Source organism: Carassius carassius, chromosome 41, assembly GCF_963082965.1.
Source record: "Carassius carassius chromosome 41, fCarCar2.1, whole genome shotgun sequence".
Classification (NCBI taxonomy): Eukaryota; Metazoa; Chordata; class Actinopteri; order Cypriniformes; family Cyprinidae; genus Carassius; species Carassius carassius.
This window is the reverse complement of record NC_081795.1, coordinates 6,071,669-6,096,612: the sequence shown is the minus strand read 5'-3', so window position 1 is coordinate 6,096,612 and position 24,944 is coordinate 6,071,669. Positions and strand designations below refer to the sequence as shown.

Below are 24,944 nucleotides of genomic sequence, written 5' to 3'. Positions count from 1 at the left end.
CTCAGTACAAGTTAAGCTTAATTGACAATGTTCATCAGCTAACCTGATTCCCATTTGTCCCTCTTTTGCTTTATATAAATATATAAAAAAGCTTACAATGAGACATTTACATTGGAAGTGCTTGAGGCCAAACTGTTTCAAGTTGCAATAAAACAGATGTAGCAACTGATCTTTTTTCCTCCGTATTGTCAAGTACATCCGAGAGCAATGTATTAGCGAAACGGAAGAAATGCAGGGTGAAACTTGGTTCTATGTAGTGGCTGCTGATCAATTAGACTAACTGGAGGAGTCCTGCATATGTGATCACAGAAAAGTCTGACGTTTTCAATAGAAGGTCTAGTTTTCTACATTTTGACTTAACATTATGAGGTCACAATGTAAACCGATGAATTGTTCGCAATAACATGCATTTTAGAACATAGATAAGGCGAATGTTTATTTTATGTTGACCTTAAATACTCACTGTTTCAAAAGTCAAGTCATATGATATAAACAGTTTGCATGTTTACATGATTTAGTGTCTTAAATTGCTAATTGACATTTTCTGTGTATAATTATATTGAATTTTACAACTGTCGCCATGACAAAGAAACACCATTAACCCTAAAATGACTGTAAACATGATGATTTAAACAAAAATTGACCCCAATAACTTCCACTGTAAATGTTTTTGAAAATGAGGGACAAGTCAATTTATTTATTTTTGTTGTTGTTTTGCTATTCAGCTTTATACTACACATGCTGTCAATTCAGCTGGTACTGAATCCAGAACATTCCTTTAAAAAAGGTTTGATTAATGGACAAGGACTGTGGAGTTATATCCTGACATCACTGGTCTCTGTTATTGAATATGCAACATGATGCTGAAAATAAATAAAATTAAAATAGAAAACGGTTTTAAATCGTTATAATATTTCACAATATTACTTTTTACTGTATTTTCCAATCAATTAAATGTAGCCTTGACAATTAAAAAATCTTACTGACCCAAACCTTTTGAATTTATATGAATGGATTCATATAAATAGAGTTGAAAATAATGTGTTTTTATAACTGAGATGGGGAGTTATCAAAAGTGAATGTCAGGAATCCAAAAGCTGAATTAAAAACTCATCAATTAAAGTCCATTAACTACGAACACAACTTTACATTGCCTTCTTGAGATTCCACCGTCCTGGATTTGTACTCATTTGTACAGCAGGGGTAGACGGCTGTTGTGGCAGTTGTTTCGGCTCAGTTTGCCCTCGCCTTGGTACAGGTTGGAAGAATTGGAGAAGGACGGAGGTAGGGAGCGTTTGTCTGTTGCGGGGGAGTAGCTGGGGGGTTCGGCCTGAGACGACGGGACGCTGTGGTTCTGGTTCTGATTCTGGACGGACGGGCGTCTACGAGAACGCAAGGCCTGACGTTCTGCGAGCTGATTCCGCAGCTCCATCACTCTTTCTTCCTTCTGCACACACACAAACACACACAAAAATATATAAAATAACATTAATAGTATTAATTTTGCTTAACTTCTCAATTGTTTTTCAGCAGAAGAAAGTCAGTCACACAGTTTGGAACCACATGAGAGTGAGTAAATGATCTAATCTTTTAACATTTCCTTAACGTGTATTTCCTGTGTTGGCCCAACATGCGGCCACACATCTCTTGAGTGGTAACGTGCTTTCACACACCCCCATACATCAACATTTATCTTTATCTTATACGTTGTTTTGGGTTTCTTATGTTGCAGTTGACATAATGCTTCAAACTGATCTTAGATTACAGTACACATAAAGAATCAGACTCGGTTTATTTGTCATTCAAATACATTCTAGTTTATGTTGTACTGGACACTTTTATTGATCTTGTTTTCTTTGAAGCTTCTGTGATGTGGTCTGTGTTGACAGGGGAAGCAGTGGCGGAGGTTTCAGAGCTACTGAAATGGGGTCCGCTCGCATGAAAGGATTGGAGCGCTGCTTTACACCACTATTTAGTTCTGTTCACCAGTATTAAAGGATTAATGAACTGTAGGTTTTTTTCTTTTGCATTTTTAGTTTGTTTTTAGGCCTGTGTGTGTGTGTGTGTGTGTGTGTGTGTGTGTGTGTGTGTGTGTGTGTGTGTGTGTGTGTTCCTCTTATATAAAGCATATCCCGGCCTTAATGAATGAACAACTGACAAGGTCAAAGACAAAATCGAGTACAATATAATTTCAGAAATTAATTCTACCCTTATGGGATCCCATTCTGTGCAGTAATTTGTTAATCTATTATGGTGTAAGTTAAGACACGAGCTGCGAGCACTTGAGGAGAAGAGGAAGTGATGGATGGAGGGAGAGAGAAGGAGCACGTGCCTCTTGAATGATCTTCTGGAGTTCCCTGTTCTCGCGCTCCAGCTGTCTTGACTTCTCCTCATCGTTGTTGTTGGACGAGCCGGTTTTCAGCGTGTCCTGCTGCTCCGACTGCCACTCACCACGAGTGATCAAACGCCGTATCTGCAGAAACGACCGTTAAGATCTATGAGGCGCCTCACTGAATTTATGAAATCAATAGTTTATATGATGTTGTGCAGGAGAGGACAGGTAATCAGTAAGGCATCATTTACAGCCAGGCAGCCGCAAAATAAATTACTCCGAATGGTTTATTCTGCGATAAACCTCTGCTTTTGTAAATTATCAGGTTTATTAACATAAATAAATAAATGGACATGAAATATTGATTTATTTTTTCATTATGTGAGAAGAGACCACAAAGCAAGTTTGTTATCATTAACAAAACTATAAATAATTTTTTAAAAATAAAATAAATAAAAAATATTACATGAAAAAATTGGTTGTTGCTTGTCTACTAAATGATATTAGTTTAAGTTTCAGCACTAAAATAATTAACTGGAAATAAATAAAAACCGCAAATGAAATAAAAATGGCATAAGAGTAATTTACACCTAAATAGTAATATTAAAAACAAAGATTAAAAAAATTACAAAAGCACATAACTAAATTAATAAAAACTTAAAAAGAAAATGAATTAAAAAGTGAAAATATAAAACAATACAATAACTACAAAATAAACTAAAAATAAAAGTGAAAATAAAAAAAGCTAATTCAATATTTACATTTCATAATTTAATACAAATTATAATAACTCTTCACACTGCCACAGAGTAATACAGGAAAAACTATTAGAAATGTTTCACAAGATATTTATAGTTCAACAGGCATTATAAAAACAAAATTATATAAAGAAAATTTGACCACATAATATTGTGATTGACCAATCAGAATCAAGCATCTGCCAGTGCTGAGTAAAAAAATTTAAAGTTTAAAAAAGAAAGTGTTCTCTAAAATAAAGATCACTTTTTTTCTGTTTTGAGGAAACACGTTCTTGTTGAGAGCGAAATGTAAACTTAACACCCTTATGCAGTAACAAAAATGAAACTGAGCCAAGGGAAAGAACCGAAATCAGACAAAATGAGAATTCTGTGTCTGCATAAAGACAAACCAGCATGAATGTGGAAGTGATACGAAGCAGGGAATTATTTAAGTGCTTGTACCTTGGGCACAAAGAGCACCACGAGCGTGATGTAGACAGAGAAGATTATGGCCAGAGAGGCGAATGCAAATGAGGCGTCCTGCTGAGAGGACAGGATCATGGTCACCGGAGCAGTAATCATGCACAGCACCTGGAAACAGAATAAAAAAAGAGAGAAAATAACATTAATAATGTGAATATATAACTGTGAAGATATTACTTAAATCAGTCATTTTGCAGGTGATTCAATTTAATTCAATTCAAATTTAAAATAATTAAATTTAATTACATTGTTGATAATAGTTGCCTAGTAACTAACCAAAATAAGTTTAAATTGATGCACTAAAATCAATAACTGAAAAAAAAAAACTGAAATAAAAATAAATGAAACCTAAATAGTAATATTTAAATAATAATAATATTTACAATAATGTGACAAAAAAAGCACACAACGAAATTAATCAGATCTTTATAACTATCTGTCTGTCGGCCATTTTGCAGGTGATTAAAAGAAAAGAAAACATTAAAACCCTAAAAATGAATATAAAAATTTTTATTTAAACCCACTTACGAATGTGGTTTTGATCTAGTTTGTAAAATCTCATTTCAAGTGTTTGTTTTGCCTTTCAGATAAAAGAGTCAGATATAAAGATAAAACACACACACACACATATATATAAACACTTTTTTTTTTTGCTGTCTAAACAAGGCCTTCGTGTACCAAGCTATCATCACCACTAGATGGCGTAAATTAACTGTAAGAAAACTTAAATTGCAGAGCAGAAAATGCCATGAATGAAAGCTGAGAAACTGATGAGATAAAGATAGAAAGGAGCATGAGACAAAAACAAAAAGTGAGAGAACTCTCGATGAAAAAGAGTGGTCATTTTGTTGAAACACTTGCAGCAGGCAGCAGAGAGATGACGATCTTATAGGCTACAATGTGTGATGTCATATCTGGCAGACAGTGTGGAAAAATAACTGGTATTTACCTTCAACAGCCTAGAATGACTCTACAGAGCGATAACTGTGAGCGATGACCTGACTGCCATGACTGTTAGAGTCAAAGCATCGTCCAGAGCACCACAAATATATTTCCTCTCTGACCTCGACAGCACTGGAGCGATACGAGCTATTCTGTGTTCATCTACCAGTCACAAAACATCGCCTGATGGAAAGGAAACCGCTCGTTACGTTTACGATCTCAAAAAAAGATTTTTTCTGTTGTACGTAGATCAGATTTGTACTTTCCCTTGTGACCTTTATACCGGCTCGTTTCTGAATCTTGCATCAGTGTAAAAACAGACAGTAAATTCTTTATTTTTGATCAAGCCCACAACCCTTGAGTAGCATCAAAGCAGGCATGTTATTCCTGACACAAGGCAGAAACATGGTGCCGCTCTGGGACTTCATCTGATCTTATGAAAAAATAGCTGTAGGACTGACGTAAAGCGTCAGTGCATTACCAGTGAAGTGTTCCTTGTTTCCCTAATTAGGATGTTTAAGTCCGAGTTTGAGCAAATGGGGGCAATTATGCAAATAATCCTGCGAAGCACTTGGAGTTATTGCTGGAATCAAACTGTTTGCAAGCAGTGGAGCAATTCAGAGCGAAGCACAAAAAAACAGTAATCAACACCTCACTCAAAAACTGTGCTAAAAAGGCTCAAACACAAGGCGAACATAGTTGCTGACAAAAATAAATACACTTAAAATTTGCATTACATCAATGGCTATTATTTTGTTTTCACAGTAAGTCTTTATTGTAGTTATAGATCATATTTAATACATTCATTTGATTTACATTTTATTTCAATCAATAAATAGTAGAAATACATTATATAAATATCTTATAGTATAATTTAATATTTATACTTTTAACCTTGCTACAATAAGAAAATAAATCATCAGCTATAAATTAAAAGACAAATAAAATAAAATCTCTTGTATTTAACTATAAATACAAAACGTTATATTAATATTAATAACTTCATTAATAAGTCATAAAGGTCAAGTTAAAATCCAGAAAGAGTAAGAAACCAAATAAAAACCTTTATACATATGCTCTCTTATGCTCATCAAGGTTGCATTCATTTGATCAAAAATACTTAAAATAGAAATATTTTGTAGAAAACATTAGAAATGTCTTCACTGTCACTTATCAATATAACGCATAATTGGGGTAATATTAATTTCTTTCAAAAACAAACAAAAAATCAATTTAGTGATGTCATTCTGGTTTTCTAACAGGTAAAGAGACTTTTTTTTCATGAATAAACTGCTTAATTCTTCAGTGCAGACACAGCATTTGAAGTGAGATGGGCGGCAAGTAAAACACTGGGAGCTGCTCGGAAAAAGTCACCTGCTGGGAAACAATTCATTTTCAAGAAGACGGACGAGCAGCACAATAGCACTCCAGAAACTGCTACAGCCCCGGGTGACAGCTTACTCAGTTTTCTACTACTGCTTATGAGCAGTTTCACAATTAACTCAACCTTTCGTCATATATTTATAAAGGAGTCACATGTTGCGGCTGCTAAACTCCAGGGGAAGATATAATAGTTAAATAGTTTTGTCTGGAAGGGAACAGTATTCCTAAAATACATATGATACATATAATTATATATTTGATGAAACAGTTGAAACAGTGTTTCTCCCAGCTGTCAGCTATGGTTAGACTACACTTTGAGGACATTTTGTGCTGTAAATATATAGAAATATCCAGCGGCCAGACTTACAGCTACATTGTAGATGGCCATGCCGACCGCTCTATGGTCATTAATCTTCTCTGTGGAAATGGACTTGGTCTCGTAGGCCAGAAAGATTCCCAGCAGCAGCAGAAGTCCCTTGTAGCCGTACACCACACCTGAAAGGAGAAAGCATTACTTACAGTATAGTGAGTGCTCTTAAAGCTTAAAGAGGTTGGATTAAGCTAATGTCTCACATGGAAACTGTATGCTTTCTATTTTTGTATGTGATGTATGTTATGTACAGTATGTGATGGTCTTGAGTCCAATAATATACAAAAAATAATGATAACTTAAAATAGTTCTTTGGGAGTGAAGCAATGAGGTGGATGATTTGTTAAAATCATATATAATGCCACATTTAACACCATCTTTATGTATTTTAACTGGGAAAAAATATATAAAAATGACATTTTATAATTTGTAATACTTTTGAGTGCATAAATTAATAAGTTTTGGGTTGAGTCTATCAGACTTTTTAAGTAAAAAATTAAAATGAGTACAACAAATACCAACCCACGAAAACTTCACAATTTAAATTATATAAAATGCTTTGTGCATGACAGTACATATTTTCTATATTACAGTAATAAAACTTGGTGAAAATGTGGAATGTGAAAATTTCTGGTCCTAAAAAGTGACATATGACTTCGGCATTAGGGGAACATGACGAAAACCTTGCGCAGACCTTTTTTCAGATATATTTGCATTACACTGGCTCCTTCACCATTGGTGGTATGCAAGATATTTTATGTTCACATCAGGCAAGTGGCAGCATAATAAGCGGGAAAATTAAGTGGTGAAGTATTTATCTCGTCATAAAAATTCACGGAATGTCACGGAATTTGTCAAATTTTGAATTAATTAATCAAAAGTATGTCATTTCACTTAAATCAAATATATGGACAATAAATCACGATATGGACTAGTATCTGTAAATATTAAGCTGCAAAAGTCGATTTAAATATGAATCCTTCATGTTCTGCGTGTTTGTGTTAATGAATGGCGCAGAAGCGTGACTTCATTTATTACACACACTAAGCGTGCGTGACGCTCGTGGTGATTTCAGCATCTGCCGTCTCACTAAACGAGGACGTAAACACATGAACAACATCTGCAGAACTGCTCTGAGAGTCATTCGTGAGAATTTTACTGATTGAGTAAAACTAGTGTCCTATTACATACACACAACAGAAGGGATTCACGGCAACCCGTCAAAATAAAAGTCCGGTTTGATTTAAAAACATTGTGCCCATTACTATTTTTCAGTAGAATGTACAAAGCTTACTACCAGAACTACTGCTACTATTAAAATTACACATTATATTTCAAGGAACAAATCACACAACATTTCTTCCATGTTTTCATTTTAATAGTACATCCCCTTTGTTTGTCAAAAAATAAAGTTTGGTTAAAATTTCAATAATTTAAAGATTAACGATAGATTAATGTTTTATGCCTTCTTTGATAACCAGAAAAATGTAAATACACAACACAGAAATTTCTGAGGGGGAAAAATCATAAGGCTACTTTAAGAGAAAAAAATAAAACATTTTATAGGGCCCTAAATGTATTTTTTTGTTCAACTTTTAATAAATTGATGTGAAAATATATAAGTTTCATGATTTTAATTCATTAGATATGCTTTTTAATTGATACAATTTAATTAACTATTAAATAAGAGTTGAGAAAAATGAAAACGGAATCCAGAAAATTTAAATTTAAAAAAATTTATTTGGAAAAAAATGAATAGGGCCCTAGGCCCTAATTGTTATATTAATCGTGTTTATTATGTCTTTTTTATTAAAGTGGAAATCAGTTTACTAAATAATGTAAACTTGACTGCTGGGATATTTGTGTTGTTTATTTATACTAATTATAATTTTTGTGCAATTACTTGCCTGTCATTTGAGTTTATGGCAAAACATTTTGCAGTGCTTACATGTTGTTTATTATGGCATAAAATGTATTAGAATAAAAAAAAAGTTTGTGTTTTTCAGTTGAATGAAATACTATTTTTCCCTATATATTTCATCATGGAGGATTTCTTCAAAAAAGTCTAAAAATCTTGTCTAACTCTCATGAACCCAGTCTCGTGTCTCGTCTCGTGGGATAAGTGTTTCGTCACACCCCTACTCAGCATGTTCGTGAAAATAGATGATCCCGGTCCTGTCTATATGTTCATAGTTAAAACATTGTGAAAGCAATCAAAATACAGAAACAATAAATATATAAAAAGAGGAAGAATGATACAGGAAGTGAGAGAGAAGAGAGGGACTAATAAGTCACATTAAGAGTTTAATCTCGTTTCGAGTTCAGAGAAGTTTTTCTCTCTCTCTCTCTGTAATATTATCTTCCTGTTACAGTGTGAGAGAGTCAGGCTATGAGATCCAGACCTGGGCACTGACCCACAAAATTTAATTTTACACTGCGGTGCTCTGATAGGAAGGCAGAGCAAGAGGAAAAGTGTGAAAAAGAGATCGTGAGAGAGGGAAAGAATGAGTTGTGAAACGGTGAGAGGAATACATAATGAACCGGGAAAAAAAAACTCTTGAGGATATAACAAATTATTCATTTAAATTTCAGAAACAACTTGTAGCAGTGAAGTGCAAAGCGCGAAACAACCGATAATGAAACTCCTAGATATATATAAATAAATAAAATTAAATCAGACTCTGGTGTCAAACACAGCGCACAGGAGCAAAAAAATAAATAAAATCATGTTTATTTTTTAGCATTACGATGTATTCATATTAATGAGTTTCACAACAAAGTTTAATATTCAGGATTAGAGTGTTTTTTTATTAAAAATACTGAACTAAAAAGACTCCGGACAGGGTGAGTAAGTGCTTGATGCTTACCAAGCCACGTGTTCATCTTTTCTGAACTGCAGTGCTCGAGAAGAGGCTGAATCAACACATCCAGATCTTCTTTAGGAGCCTCTTTAGTGAACTTCTGCTTAGAGCGAGAAAACAAGAGAGTGAGCGAGAGCACTTTAAAGGACAGAGATTGAGGTCAATGCAGCAGAGCATTGCACTACAATCCTTCACCATTAACACCTACTTCCATGAGCTTGCTCGGCAGAAATTTCCAAGGCATCTCTCAAAAAAATTCACAGTAACAACAAGAAAAAAAAGTTAAGTGTCACCACACCTCCACAGTTATGTGCAGAGGGTCCATGATCTGCCAGATAAGCAGAGAAAGAACATCAATAGCCAGCAGAACTGCAACAGTCACATATAGCTTCCACGGCTCCAAGTGCTGCGGCGAAATAACAAGACCATAATCGTTAGTCAATGACACACAGTCACAAAGCATCAAGACACTAACAATAGACTGCTATACTGTAAAGGAGGAATCAAAGTTACAATTATGCATGGTTGCAGCAGTTGTAAACATTATTGTAGACTCTGTATACCGTCATTTTTTCCGTGGAAGACAAAAGGGGAACGTTTTTTGAGTCTTATTTTTACACATTTTCATCTGAACATCCAAAAAGTTTCAACGAAAATATTGAGCAGCACAACTGTTTTCAACATTCAATTCTTGAGCAGCAAATCGGCACATTAGAACGATTTCTGAAGGGCCATCACAGAAAGACATTACATTTTAAAGCATATTAAAATAGAACACAGTTCATTTAAATTGTAATAATATTTCACAATATTACTGCTTTACTGTATTTCTGATCAAGTACATGCAGTCTTGGTAAGCATAAGAGACTTCTTTCAAAAACACATAAAAAATGGATCATTATATTTTGGATTTCCAAGTCTTTTTAAACAAGAATGGGTTAAAAAAGTCACTTGCCAATGAATGGACTCATAAGAGTGATTTGTATCGTTTATCGAATTACACTACTTGTGTTTTATGTATTTTTTGCATTAAGCTTGTGAGAACACCTCAGTAAATGAATGTCATTATTTTATAGTCTTTTTATCTGGACACATTCAACTCCGTTTGCAGGCATTAGTAGAAAAGATAAAGCAGCATGGTTAAAAAAAAGCTGAAGAAAAGGTCAAAAACACAACAACGGATTATGATGGCTTTGTGTGAGAAACAGATTCTTGCAAAAACATGCAGCAATGAAAATTATCGGTGAACAATGACTTAAAAAGTATTGTATGATTTTAGAAGACTTAAGATACAGCACATAAACCATATACAGTAAACTTCTTTATCAATGATTTATTTGTTCTTTTTTGAGCTTAAAAGTCATTGCATGTCGAGAGATGGTTCTTCAAAAAGTTCTACTTTTATGTTTCACAGGAAACAAACGTTGAAGTATATGGGTTTAGAATGAAACGAGGGTTGAATAAATAATGACAGAAATATTTTTAAGAATCAATGCATTTAAGGTGCTGTTCTGAATAACACGTTTACTTCCCTGTCAAGGTAAATGACAGAATTGCTTTGACACCATTACAATTGTGTTTACTCCGCTGCATGGTGGCTAACAGGAAAGTAGACTGCCAATTATCAGCAAACATGAAGAAAGTAATGTGTTACAGTTGTGGAGTTATTTTCAGTTTCTATTCCATCCATTAATCTGTGGCTGCAGGCTCCCTCCGGGCCGTCAGACTGGGAAAACGGGATAGAACCGAGTTTCACTGCACACTTTCTCCTCTCTCTCTCTCTCTCTCTCTCTCTCTCCTTTAATCACCGTGAAGACATCAAATGACCCGAGAGCCACCCGTTTCTGCCACATTCAGCCTGAGCGCCGAACTTTCTTCAAGTGCTGTCGAACCACTTAGGCAAATTGCCCCATTACGGGCATCGGGAGAGTTGAAAGTCATCTCGATTCGTCGTGCAGAGCACTTGAATAATAAAGCCCCCTGAAGGTCGGATTTCCATAAAAGTAGTTTAATGCTCATCCATATTCAAACATATTCCATAGTCGGGGTAATCTGGTTGTCGTTTGATGAGGTCTTAGGGTTTCCCTAATGCCGTGTCTTATTGCTTTAGGACACGGGATCAGAGTGAACACAACGTGTCAAGATGCTATTAGTGTGTTTGTGTTTAGTAAGGAAGAAATGGACAAAACTTCTCTCGGCAAGAATATGTGAGAGGAGGGGGAGTTCCTTCTCTATTTCAAGCTGGGAAGCTTCATTTAACGCCGTAGAGTCAGCGGTGCAGGATTCTTTCATATGCAGTAGATAACAGTGAATTCATCACATTTACAGATTCTGCAGAATTATCTGAAAATTATTTAGGAGTTACTGAAAAATGCAAAGTCTATAGCCGTCATCATTCTAATTAAATCAAATGTGATTTATTTTAAATTCATTTCTCAGTTCAACCCAAAATTTTAATTCTGTCATCATTTACTCACCCACACGTCATTCAAAACTAGTTCTTGTGGAGCACAAGTAAAATATATTTACACTGCCACAGTTTTTTGAAAAATATTATAATAATTATAAAATGAGTATTCATAATTTACTGTGTGTGTGTAAATATATATATATATATATATAACTTACAATAATTATATAATTTAAATAACTGTATACTCTATATAATATTATTATTAATATCAATAATTTATTATATATTTATTTTATTGTATTTATATAAATATATTAAACAATATATATATAATATATATTAATATGTTGTCTACAAAATATATGTGTGTATTCTGTGTATGTTCATTATGTGTTTGTGTTTGTGTGTGTGTGTGTGTGTGTGTGTATGTATATATATATATATATATATATATATATATATATATATATATATAGAATATATACTAATTTATGTGTGTGTGATTATATATACACAATAATATTTTTGTAAACAAAAAGTTTTATCTTGGATGTGATTGATTGTGATTAATCATTTGACAACATTAATAAATATATTCATTAGTATAAATATTACATTAAAAAATTATATATTTTTTAAATATAATTATATTATAATATTATAATATTACAATTATTATTAATTATTACATATTTATATAATAATTGTATAATGATAATTTTAACAGTTTAAAATATTATGAAGCTGAGTGAAGATGGTAAGAAAATCATACCGATTTGGAACAACATGAGAAAATAATGGCAGATGTTTTGGAAAACTATTCCTTTAAATGCAAGATACATTAGCCACTCAAGACCGATTTACCTTCCTCTTCTCTTTTTTCTCATCTTTCTTGGTGAAAACGGTGTGAACCCACCAGATCTTGGTGAACATGCTGCCATAGGCTAAACTGAAGCCCAGTCCTAGCAACCACAGGCGAAACTATGAGAGAGAAAGAGTTGATTTGGGAGCTCAGTTTCAAAGCAGCCATTCTTTTTTTATAACAAATCTTTTTTATCTAGATCTCACAGACGTCAAGGCTGAATGAGAGAAAACTGCAATAAAAAAGTGAGTATAACATTTCTGACACTACCTGGCAGACCACAGGGAACTGTGATCTATGAACATGGAGGCCATCGATGCCCAGAGGAAAGACAGCTGCTAAAGCCAGCACACAACCCACTGCTGTCATGTTGTTCAGATAGGGCTGAGAGTTTTGAATGTATCTGTCAGAAGGGTTACAACAGATTATAACCCAGTCCACAGATATATTACACTGTATCAAAATGAGAAACCCAAAACATTTTATGCTGGGCTGAAATAGTATTTTGTAAAAGTCATGGGAGCATTTATAAGAGTCATAAAATCGTGAAAATATCAAATTTTCCTGAATCTTCTAAAATAAGAACTTTCAGTTCAGTTTCCTTGTGGTTTTATTAAAACCTTTATCCACGATCATTTCATTTTAGTCATAACGGTTAGTGTGCCAGCCACAATGTGATGCACCTTTGCAAACAATTTCTTAATTATCTTTGCTTTTCTTTTTAAGTAAAAATATTGAATCCCTCTTAAAATAAGAAAATTGTCTTAATGACTTGTTTTCAGGCAATATTTCTTGAATAAAGTATTTTTGAACATTCCAACTCCACTGGCAAACTTGTCATATTAACCATAAACTTTGATAATTTTTTTGCATTGAACAAACTTGGTCAACAAAAATAAAATTCCATAAAATAAAACATGATACATGCTTATTGGAGGTGTGCTACCATAAAAATAATTCAAATGGACAGAGCTAACATACTGACCAACACAAAAGGATCATAAAATTACCACAGATTGCTAAATTTCACAGCACTTCAGATCACTTGAATTCTTCTGAACACACCGACCTGACACTACTGTTGTATATGTTGAAGGAGAGGCAGACTATGCCCAAAAGGATTCCCAGCCCGGCAAAGACAGACACTGACACAAAGAGCTTCTGGGAAAGGTAACGGAACTCTTCGATCACCTTAGTCTGGTCTGCCGGAGGGCCAAGGCCTGTCAAAAGAGAAACCAGTCAGGGAAAATCAGAGAAACTGAAATAAACGGAACGGCAGATAAGAGCATTTAGATCACAACGTAGTGACACTAGATGTTTAAAAAAAATCAGAGACTGATTTCACTGACAGTTGAAAGAGCACATGCAAAATATTCCAGCTTAGTTCAGAGAGCCATAAGCTACGTCTGCGCTGTCAGATTTCAGAAACACATGACTTGGAGAGAATATTAATGGAAAATTTTCTGTGAAATAAGGCCACTGGGCAAGTTTGACACGACAAGTGTCTGGAAAATGTCAGGGGAAAAGGAAGCTCACAACATTCACACATTAGCAGGACTTCTTTCACACTTTTCACACTTTCGGCGCTTGTTTTGGAGGAAACTCTGCAGAATTCTAAGAAACAGATTTTAGGATGCGTTAAATAGAGCTGTGAGTGCTACACTTTTATTTCTAGCTCTACAAATACGGTAAAATATTTAATAAACAAATATCCAAAGGACAAGGAATGTGTAAAAAATTTGTGACTCCGTTAAAATTTTCCAACAACAACATGTTGCAAAATGAGAAGTCTGATATATCTGGGTGGATTTTTAATGGATGGCATCTTGTATGAACACATTGGCTTGTAACATGAAGACATTTGGTTTACATGACGGGACATCAAAGTGGAAGAGAGCAGGAAGACTAATGTCAAGGCATAAATATTCCGACAAGAGTTTTTATTGCAGTGAAACAAATTCAAGTGCTGAATCAAATTTTGATGTCGTTAGTTTTAAGAATCTGAATCTTCATGCTGTGTATTAAAACTGTCAGTCCTCATTCCTAAATAAACAACAGTAAGTGAGCCTACATTTGATCCAAGGTAAATTAATGTTATTAACTATGTATTAAATTAACTCACTGTGTCAATCTGAAGTAACTAAAGAGTTCACTGCACCATTGTAAACTCCTAGTAAAAGTGTTATGTTATCACTTCTCACACTAATGTTATCACTCTTCCTGGAACTGTGACAAAAATCATGAATTTATGCCTCTCGCCATTCAATCTGTCACAATAATTATAACCAAAAACAGGATTCCTGTGGAAACAATAATTACAGTGATGATGGCTGCCATGTGTGTATAAAGCTATTTGAAAAAGACAAACAAATGACAGCAACTAGCAGAAATATAACACTGAATGATGAATATTTCTGTCAGAAGCAACCGTGCCATTATCAGGGACTGAAAGTTGACTGTGAGGCATGTGTGACGTGAAAGACAGCTGGCCCTTGGGTTCATCAAAAGTGACACATGTTTGTTGATACTTTCCAGAATGTCAGAACATTAAAGGGTCAAGAGTGACACCTGACATTTGCTACTGCAATGTGACAGCAATGCTGTGAGAGATAGATAGAGATAGAGTGTGTGTGTGTGTGTGTGTGTGTGTGTGTGTGTGTGTGTGTGTGTGTGTGTGTGTGTGTGTGTGTGTGTGTGTGTGTGTGTGTTAGAAAGCTCTGTCCTCTCAGTTGAAGCATTCGCACAGTAAACCTTCCGTCGTCCTTGATCTAAGAATCAGGACAGGGTGTTGCTATGGAGACCTGCCTTAACAACAGTTTCCACAGCGATTTGGAAGAGAAAGTCATGCTAAAGTGGTTGTCAGGAGCTACCAAGAGATTGTTGAAAAACACGGTCATTGCCATGTGGCTCAAAAAGAAACCAATCTTGAGTTCTGACCTGTGTTCTATGTTATAGAGGCTAAGTTTTTATTTGAATAAAAATTAGAAACCACACAAATGCTTGAGAATCTCACCCAATTGGTTCAATTGGAGGTTCTGCGCTATTTGGAAAGAACATCTGCCACTTCAGTTATTATCAAGGGCAAAAAACGGCAAGCAATGTCACCAGCTCAATGCTCCACTTTTCATCATGGAGGAAAGACGAAGACATGACTAAATAGGTCATAACTAAGAATTCAGCTTTTCTGAAAATAGCCATAATTGACATTTGCAAATGAGTGAGGAAAATTATTTTATATTAAGTCAAACTGTTTTTCGGCGGTTTTTGGCTTTATGCCCTTTTGCAGTCCCTTTTGTTGACAGGAAGTTACTGCAGAGAAAGTGAAGGAGTGGAATCACTATTTTCTATTTTTAGTCAATGCACAGATGTTATTAAAGGAAGCAAGCGTTTGTTTTAAATTGAACTTTTTTTATATGTCTTAGTGTTATCAACCTTGTGTGAGATCAATATGTTTGGAAATTTCCACTGTAAGAAAATGCTTGTATGAATGTATGCTCACCTAGGCTGCATTTATTACATCATAAATACAGAAAAATACTGTTAAATTTAAAATAACTTTTCTATTTGAATATATAAGTTATTTCTGTCTTCAGTTCACATGACCCTTCAGAAGTCATTCTAATATGCTGATTTGCTGCTCAAGAAGCATTTCTTGTGATTATCAATATTGAAAACAGCTGAATATTTTTGTGAAAGCCATGGTATATTTTTTCCAGGATTCTTTGGCAAATAGAGAGTTTATTATTATTAAAAAATAAATAAATAACCTACTGACCCCAAACCATAGACTGTATATATACATATATATATATATACATATATATATATATAGAGAGAGAGAGAGAGAGAGAGAGAAAGAGAGAGAGAGAGAGACAGAGACAGAGACAGAGAGAGAGACAGAGAGAGAGAGAGAGATTGCTTCAAAGAAAATAGACATTCTCACAGAAAAAAAAGATCTATCTAAGGCTGAAGTATCTAAACACACTCTCTGACTTCACGGGACCATGCCTTGTGTGCTTTTTATAATATTCAAAACCTTCAGAAACATGCAAATCTAAATGCATTTTGAAACACTGTAATCACCTTGTCAAATACTGTAAATTGCACTGTTCAGTCAATAAACTGACGCTGACATCTATATTAAGCTTTCACTTTTTCCAAAACTTCTGCCTGCAGCATTGATATTCACCATGTAGCCATTCAAAAGTGTGAGGTCATTACTCGTCTAATGTAGGGCAGCGCTGCTTTGTTACCGTCACGCTGGTGGAATCCACTCAATGGGATCACAGCATGAAGGACTGATTAAAGCCTAAATCAAGAATGAGTCACAGAAGAGGACTGGGCAAATCCAGCAAATAATCGCCTCTATATCTCTTGGGTGAGAAAATACAGGATTTTGGTGGTGGCAATTCAATTCCCATCTCTTGGCAGAAAACCAATGCACCGATTGGTGCTTTTGTAAATGATTCACTAGAATAGTCTCCCAGCATCCATGTAGAAAAAGGAGCAAGTTGAGCGACAACTGTAATTTGTTTTATCGAAGCTATTCTAAGGGTGACATTACACCTGACAGGACATTTTTAAAAGTAAAATGTTTCTTTTGTTTTCTTCACATTTTTAGGACTGACTGGCCAAAGATGTTGGAAAATTGGAAATAAATTCAGGAGGCACATGACACAATACAAGCGTTAGATGCATTTCTGTGGTATTTACACATTCATGCATATGCTGAGTGTGAAACCACTCAACCGTTTGGTCATTCAGTACACAGTTGTGAGCCTAAATAAGTGAATTCATTCACAGAAACTGCACTTTGTGTGACGTTACAGTCACACAGCATCCCAAATGAGGGGGGAAAAGTATTTCATCTAATCTGATCTTTCAGATGCAGACATATTTCCAAAAATGTTATTAAAATCACGTTTTAAATTGTAGTTGCTGTTGCTTGAGCTGTGACATGAAAACTAGCAGAAAGTTTTCTGCTATATGCTAAATGCGTAAAAAAAACAGTGTAAGTCATTATAATCAGTAATTATGTCCTCACTGGATGCAACAAACGCCTCGTTTGTAATGGGTTTTATTGGTTTTGTCTTGTTGCACCGGGAAACGGCATTACAGTATGTTAAAGAGTGTAACATTTTCGTCACACACTTGAGGTATTCAGCCAATCACAATGCACTGAATAGCTGGCCAATCAGAACACACCTCACTTTTCAGAACAATGAGCTTTTAAAAAATTGAACCATTTAAGAAAGGCGGGGCATAGAGGAGCAACAATAATGTACAGAATGCGGAATGTGCCTCAAGTGTGTAATGGAAATGTTACGCCCTTTAACATACTGTAATGCATGTTCCGGTCAGAGCACCTGCGTGAAAACACAAAAACAAAACCCGTTACAAGTGAGCCATTTGTTGCATCCAGTGGGAACATAATTATGGATTGTATTGACCTAAACTGTCTTTTTACGTGTTGTGCTGCATTGCATCGCGACTCGCGTGAACATAAAACCATATCTGCATTTGTGATCGGAGAAACGACAAACAATAAGAGCTACACTGCTCAAAACTTGTGTTTGGATCATCAGTGGCAAATCCTTTAAATATGTAAATGTTCTTACAGACTGTGAGTCAGAACAGCTGGCACTGTAGTCTTCTCTCCCAGGAACAGGAAACAGTCCTCCATAAAATGTGCTGCACACATCTGAATATTTGGGTTGAACAGTTCTGGAACAGTGTTGTAAATACAACTTAACCACTGATTTCAAGTATTTTCGATTTCACAAAGAAACAGGGTCTCCACAACATGGCTCTGGCAGCAACAGCGAGAATAAATGTTACGTATTCTTTCTTTGCATGAACATTTGGCATGTGGCGTTATGAAAATCTTCCCACAAAGTGACGTAGACGTGGGGGCATGTTTAAACAAGGCGTTTTAGGGGGGCATGGACGAGTCTTAACTTTTATAAAGAATTTCTCTTTGGGTTTGAGACTTTAGTCTTTGCACTTTTTTGGGGGATCTTATCTATTCACGAACAGCTTGTAACACTCTAAAGAGAAAGGAAAATTTGAAATCGTATCATAGGACCCCTTTGACAGAATTCCTCTAATTTACACTGAGATTGTAAGATGGCAGATCACTGTAAGGTGACTGAAACCCTGTGACAGGAGGTTGTCCAGATGAAGGCTAATGGGATGACACTTTCAGCCATTGCAAGAGAAGTTTGTCATTCCAAATCTGTGATTTCTCAAATATTGCATCCTTACAATGACACTAATTCAAGTCTCTCAAAAAGGCTAGTCGTCCACATAAGACAAATGCATGAGAGGAGGACAGGATAATGTGGAGACTCAATTGGGAATCGATTCAACACGGCAGCTGGAATTACTCGTCAGTTCAACGCTGAACAGGGATCTTATACAGATACATTGCAGGATGAATGCAAATGTTTATCAGAACCTCCTTCTGCAACATGCAGTTCCTTCCCTGCGAGCATCTCCCAGTCAAGGTACAAAGATCCTGCAAATCCCAATTAGCTCCCATCACACTGCAAAATGGGTAAAGCAGTTCCTTGAAGCCAAGAACATTGAATTAATTAAATGGCCGGCACAGAGTGCTGATCTAAACCCAAGATCAAAATCTCTGGAAAACACTGGCTCATAGAACTAGAACTGGAACAGGAAACCACTACAGTTATCGAGCTATGGAAGAGACTGGAAGAAGAGTGGACTAAGATCATACCTACACAGTGGGAGAAACTAGAGAAGTCCTGCGGCCGCAGATGTGCCGAGGTTCTTCAAAGAAGGGGCCTCTACAATTCCTACTCATTTCTGACAGCTGTAACCCTCCAAAATTTTGGTAGTAATCTTTCGTGCTACAGTGGTTACTGTTCTCTATTTTTGATCTCCATTGTGTTTTTGTGTGTGTATATATATATATACAACAGGTCAGAAGTTTGGGATAAGATCAATTTTTTATGTTTTTTTACAGGAGTTTCTTATGCTCATCGAGGCTGCATTTATTTGATCAAAAATAAAGGAAACATGTTATATTGTGAAATATTATTATGATGTGAAATACATTTTTTCTATTTTAATATACATTAAAATTGTATTAATTCCTGTGATGCAAAGCTGAATTTTCAGCATCATTATTCCAGTCTTCAGTGTCACATGATCTTCAGAAATCATTCTAATATGCTGATTTTTTTATCAGTACTGGAAACTGTTGTGCTGCTTAATATTTATTTTGGAACATGTGATACTTTTTCTCAGGATTCTTTGATGAATAAATAAATAAAATTTGATGAAAGATAAAAAGAAGAGCATTTATTTTAAAAATAAACATTTTCTAACAATATACACTACACTACCGTTCAAAAGTTTGGGGTCAGTAAATTTTTATTCTTTCTTTTTTTTGTTGTTGTTAAAAGAAATTAAAACTTTTATTCAGCAAGGATGTGTTAAATTGTTAAGAAGTGACAGCAATTGGTTATATTTTTTAGAAAAGATTTATATTTTGAATAAATGCTGTTCTTTTTAACTTTTTATTCATCAAAGATTCCTGAAAAAAAAGAATTTGGCAGCACAACCGTTGCCAGCATTGATAATTCTAATAATAAATCAGCATTTTAGAATGATTTCTTAAATGTGACACTTTAGACTGGAGTAATGGCTGATAGAAATTCTGCTTTTAATCACGGAAATAAATTAGATTTTAAAAGATATTAAAATAGAAACCAGCATTTTATATTGTAATAACATTTTGCAAGATTACTTTTTTTTCTGTATTTTTGATCAAATAAATGCAGCCTTGATGAGCATAAGAGACTTCTTTAAAAAACATTACAAGTCTTACTGATCCCAAACTTTTGACCGGTAGAGTGTGTGTGTGTGTGTGTGTGTGTGTGTGTGTGTGTGTGTGTGTGTATACAGATCTATATATAGGGGTCCCACTATGACCCTTTGTTCCAGACTGCAAACTGCTTAATGGATCGGAGACGAAGATGTCAAAAAATTGCTTTTTTGATGCCTGTCTGAACAAAACCTTGGTTTACCATTCCACAAGAAGATTAAATTACTTTTTCAATTTAACACTCTTTCCTACACATTGTACTTTCCCATTTATCAGTGAGCATCATCACACATTTTCATTTGATCCGCTCTGTGCCTTACATCTCTTTCATCAATACTGGTTTGTCAATCGAGAAAATTCACAGAGCTGCACAAAGGTCAGATTGAGCCGTGAACAGCACCGCGGCTCCACTTCTCCGCTCCCCTGGGCTTGTATGGCCTCCTCAGGCAGGAAGGACAGCTAATTGTTAGCGATGTATTAAAGAGCGCGACAGGGCTTTGTTGAGCTAACAGAAATCAATACTGGTAAGCCTCAATCTCGACGGGCTGAGTGCGGCTGTGAAAGGTGACAGGAGTGGAATGGACAGAGCTGTCTTGACGAGCAGAAAAAAGGCTGGTTTCTCTTACCGATCCATTTGTCGTTTCCGTACCAGGACAGGTTGCCTTTTGTGCTGTCATAGTATCCAATCTTCTTGTAGCTCCCACCTGAGGGAAAAAAAGCAAGTTAAATGAAAGATTTGAAAAGCCTGAAAGAAAAGTGTATATGAAACCACTTCTCATGCGGACATCTTCTTCAGCCTCGACCCGAAACAAAGAGACCCTCATCTGTCCATGAATGAATTTGGTACTATGGACAAAATGAACAATGTAATGATATTTTAAAAGCTTGTATTAAAAGTTTTCTTGTGTAAATATAGCATCTAATTAACAGTGTGTCAACTAAAGGTCACATTAAGAAAACTTGCTTGCACTAAGCACTGCAATAAAAGCTTCAACAGAAGCCTGACTCTGCAAATCTGAAAAAGTAGTCGATTTAGAGCTGCATCAATGGGTCGAAGATTTAAAAAAAAATCAGACTGCATTGATCAAAGTTAATCTGAAAGGGAACATATTGTTCGGAATTGATTGATGTACTATGTAGACAAACTTTCACAACACAAAAATTAGACTCTCTCACCAGTTCAGACCATTCATTGAAACAAAACTATGGGGCATTCAGATATCTTTAACACTAAAATACGACCGCAGACACAGTGAAGTAATGAGGAGGAAATAGGATAGATGGGCTTTTCTTTAACTACAGGCAGTTTAGGCCCTATGGAGTTTAAGAAATTTTGTTTTAGGAATGTTATTTCTAAAATAAAGTCGCTTTTCACACTTTCACTAGTTTAATTTGTCTACTAATAATGTCCATGCATCATAGGAGAATGTGATCTTTTTTGTGTGTTGTTTACACAACAGCTCAAATTATACACTCAGTAGCACTCTTAGTTGTCCTTTTATTTCATGATTCATATTATTCGGATTATCCAAGTACAGTTTTTAAATATATATATATATATATATATATATATAGAATACTTTATTTCTAACAGCAGAATTGTGTGGATGAAATGCCGTCATGGTTGTTACAATCATAATCTTTGAAAAAACTGTCATATCATTTTCACATAAAAAATGCATATGTTTACGGTTTATTCGGTGCAAGAAATTGTATTAACATCATAAGTGAACAGTCAACAGAACAGACAAATATACAATACCACAAAAATGTAGGATGTGATCCTCAAAAATGCATTTAAGTGCAATACTTATATTATCATTATCTTCTACATCGGTTTTTCAGTTTTGTTTGTACCTTGCAGTTGCTCAATGAGAGTCCAGGCCATACGTGAACCTTGAGCATCAAACACGACGTGACCCTACAAGACACAAATGAATAAATAGAAACAGTTAAAGATGTTACATCAATACAAAATCATCATTTAAGAAATCCATTTGTGACTCACCATAAAAACAGAAATATAAATGGCAAAAATCAAGAGAAAATAAAGGCTGAATCATCCTATAATGAATTGGAACTCAAGATTCATTGTTATCATAAAAATGTGCTCATTTGAGACTGATGATGTCTCTGTGATTTTAAGACTCTCTGACAAGTCTGGGAAACTATCTTCTGGAGTATTTTATCTCAGTGTTATTTGACAGCTATTTTTCATCAACTCACAGACACTCCTTCAAATGAGCTGGTGTTGAGGGCTCGGTAAATTTCAGCAGTGATTTCCTTGTTGTTGTAGTTGAAGTCCTCCAATGTCCAGCCTTTGGCCCTAAGGGGGGCCACCGTTTTATTGAGGGCCAGTGCAAGAGCCCACACAGCATCATACGCCAGCGGAGCTTCCTGAAATCCACCCGTTTCTTCTGGGTTCTTCCCCCCGAGACGTGACATCAGCTGGGCCAGGAACTCTTGGGAGGTCTGTGGATGGTTTTTGAAGGGTTTATGATCTCATCATGAAATATTTATAGACGGTTTTTATGTAAGCATCATCTATTGTCAGTATATTGTCAATAGGAATTAGTCTTAAAGGGATAGTTCACCCAAAATTGAAAATTACTAGGTGTAGTATATGACTTCCTTCTTTCAGACGAATACAATCATATTTGTACACACACACATATGTTATATTTAAGTTATATTTGAGTTATATTAAAGAATGTCCTGGCTCTTCCAAGCTTTATAATGGCAGTGAATAGTGTTCAAGATTTTGAAGCAAAATAAAGTGCATAAATCTATCATAAAAAATACTCAACACTGCATTTTTGGGTGAACTATCCCTTTAAGAGCCACTCACCAGGTTGGAGGCACCGCGGACGGTCTCTGGGTTTAGCATTACAATTTCAGTGGTGACGTGCCCTTCCACGGCTTCCGTCATGTTCTCCACTGTGCAATTGATGGCTGGATCTTTGATCTTAAACCAGTTGTCTGCATACCACCCGATGAGGAACCAAACATACTTCTTACCATAGAGTTTCTCTTTGAAGACCTGCCAAAGATGAAACCATGTTTTGAAGGTTTGTGCTTAAGCAATAATCTTATTCAATATTTTAATCTCTGTTAAGCCTCAGTGAGTTAACTCAAGCTGAGTAGAAACATCGAACAGAATAGTCTGGAATTGATATAAATAAATTGACAGCTCAGATGTAAAAAGAATTGTAATTGTTACTTGCCTCACAAAACACCTTTCTGGCTTCAGTCTCGTAAAAGAGGCCGACTATGATTCTTGCATCTTGACGCTGGAGACGTATTAGAGAAAAGAAAACAAGACACAGAATCATCACACAATGTGACGTCGTAAAGTATCACTAAGCATGATTTACATTCAGTGTTTTATTCACAATCCCAAAATTAGCATTAAAATATGTGAATGTGACCAGCATAAAATATATTTTTTTACCATTTTCCCTGGAAGTGACGATTTTTGGATGCTTTATGGATGCATTATTTGCACAATAATCTGATATTCTTGCATAGATTAAATTCGCAGCACGAATGGAAACACAGCTAGTGAAAACAAATGACTTTACCACGATTTGTTGACTTAAATTTATACTGATACAAATTATGAAACTCATAGTTCCAAGTAAAATAAATGCTATGCTTTCTATAAGATATTGAAATTATTAAATATAAATATTAAATTAATAATTACTATATAACATTAATAATATTAAATAACATTTATTATAATTATATTATAACTATATAAATTATGATTTGATCAGCTGCAAGTAAATGCTGCTTTGTGTATTGGTAACTCCAAACAGCCTAAAGATAATGAACTACATTACTTGCTAGGATCATTTTTTTATTCTGATAATTATTTATTATAAATATGACTTTCTTTGGAACATTACTATATAAAAGAAATAAGGCACATAAGTATGTGGGTTACAGTGATTTAACCATTTGTAAGAACACTTATTGCTTTATTTACTCTGTTTGTGACATTTTTTAAAGGTGAAGTGTGTAATTTCTGCAACATTAGTGGAACCAAAGGGAATTGCAAAAATAATTATCATTTTCAAAAAGCTTTGCTAAACATTTTCAAGGATTCCTTGTCTCTGCATAATAAGATGTGAAAAGAAATGTATTGTAGCATTGAAAAAAAAATCATGCACATGACCTTTAAAAACATTTTAGGCAAAGATATTTTAAGCCAACCATTTAAAAAGACAGTCCCATGAGTTCTTTATGCAATATAATTTTACAATTAAAAATGCTAACTATTCAATAATAACTGTCAGTAGCAACCGAGATAGTATCCAAACCGTCACTTGATCTGACAGGGGAGACCGATTCTTCTGAGTGTTGATTTATTTCATATACGTTTTCATGCTAGCTACCCGAAACAGGCTAAGGAGAGGAAGTGAGTGGCTGGTGAATTTTTCATCAAAGCACCTTCAGGTTTTTGACAGCCACTGCGGGATCCGTGAGGAAGCTCTGTCTAACGCTTATCTCGATGCCGGCCTCCTTCACACACTCCTCCAGATCATCCAAAGTCTGGAGAGAGAAAGAGAGAGCGGTGAGACAGCAGGAGTGACAGGACAGGAGTGATGTTTGTGGAGAGCGGAGGACAGACAGGAAGAGGGCATATGAAAAGATCAAGGAGCGAATGAAAGAGAAGAACAAAGGGAGATGAATGGTCAAAGCGC

The 24,944-nt window shown here is 35.2% G+C and overlaps 1 protein-coding gene across 1 annotated transcript in view; it reads right to left on the bottom strand.

Moving 5' to 3' along the window:
- Positions 1-24,944, bottom strand: part of LOC132123507 (gamma-aminobutyric acid type B receptor subunit 1-like) — a 53,121-nt gene that overhangs the window by 2,175 nt on the left and 26,002 nt on the right. Inside the window, exons 10-24 of the mRNA XM_059534165.1 lie at positions 24,691-24,792; positions 23,460-23,525; positions 23,084-23,275; positions 22,462-22,707; positions 22,093-22,156; positions 20,862-20,939; positions 13,453-13,603; positions 12,654-12,786; positions 12,386-12,502; positions 9,407-9,514; positions 9,115-9,208; positions 6,245-6,372; positions 3,532-3,660; positions 2,333-2,473; positions 1,150-1,447 (exon numbers count right to left, since the gene is read on the bottom strand). Coding sequence (XP_059390148.1) covers positions 1,187-1,447; positions 2,333-2,473; positions 3,532-3,660; positions 6,245-6,372; positions 9,115-9,208; positions 9,407-9,514; positions 12,386-12,502; positions 12,654-12,786; positions 13,453-13,603; positions 20,862-20,939; positions 22,093-22,156; positions 22,462-22,707; positions 23,084-23,275; positions 23,460-23,525; positions 24,691-24,792 — 2,010 coding nt within the window. The 3' untranslated portion in view covers positions 1,150-1,186. The remainder of the gene's footprint in view (positions 1-1,149; positions 1,448-2,332; positions 2,474-3,531; positions 3,661-6,244; positions 6,373-9,114; positions 9,209-9,406; positions 9,515-12,385; positions 12,503-12,653; positions 12,787-13,452; positions 13,604-20,861; positions 20,940-22,092; positions 22,157-22,461; positions 22,708-23,083; positions 23,276-23,459; positions 23,526-24,690; positions 24,793-24,944) is intronic.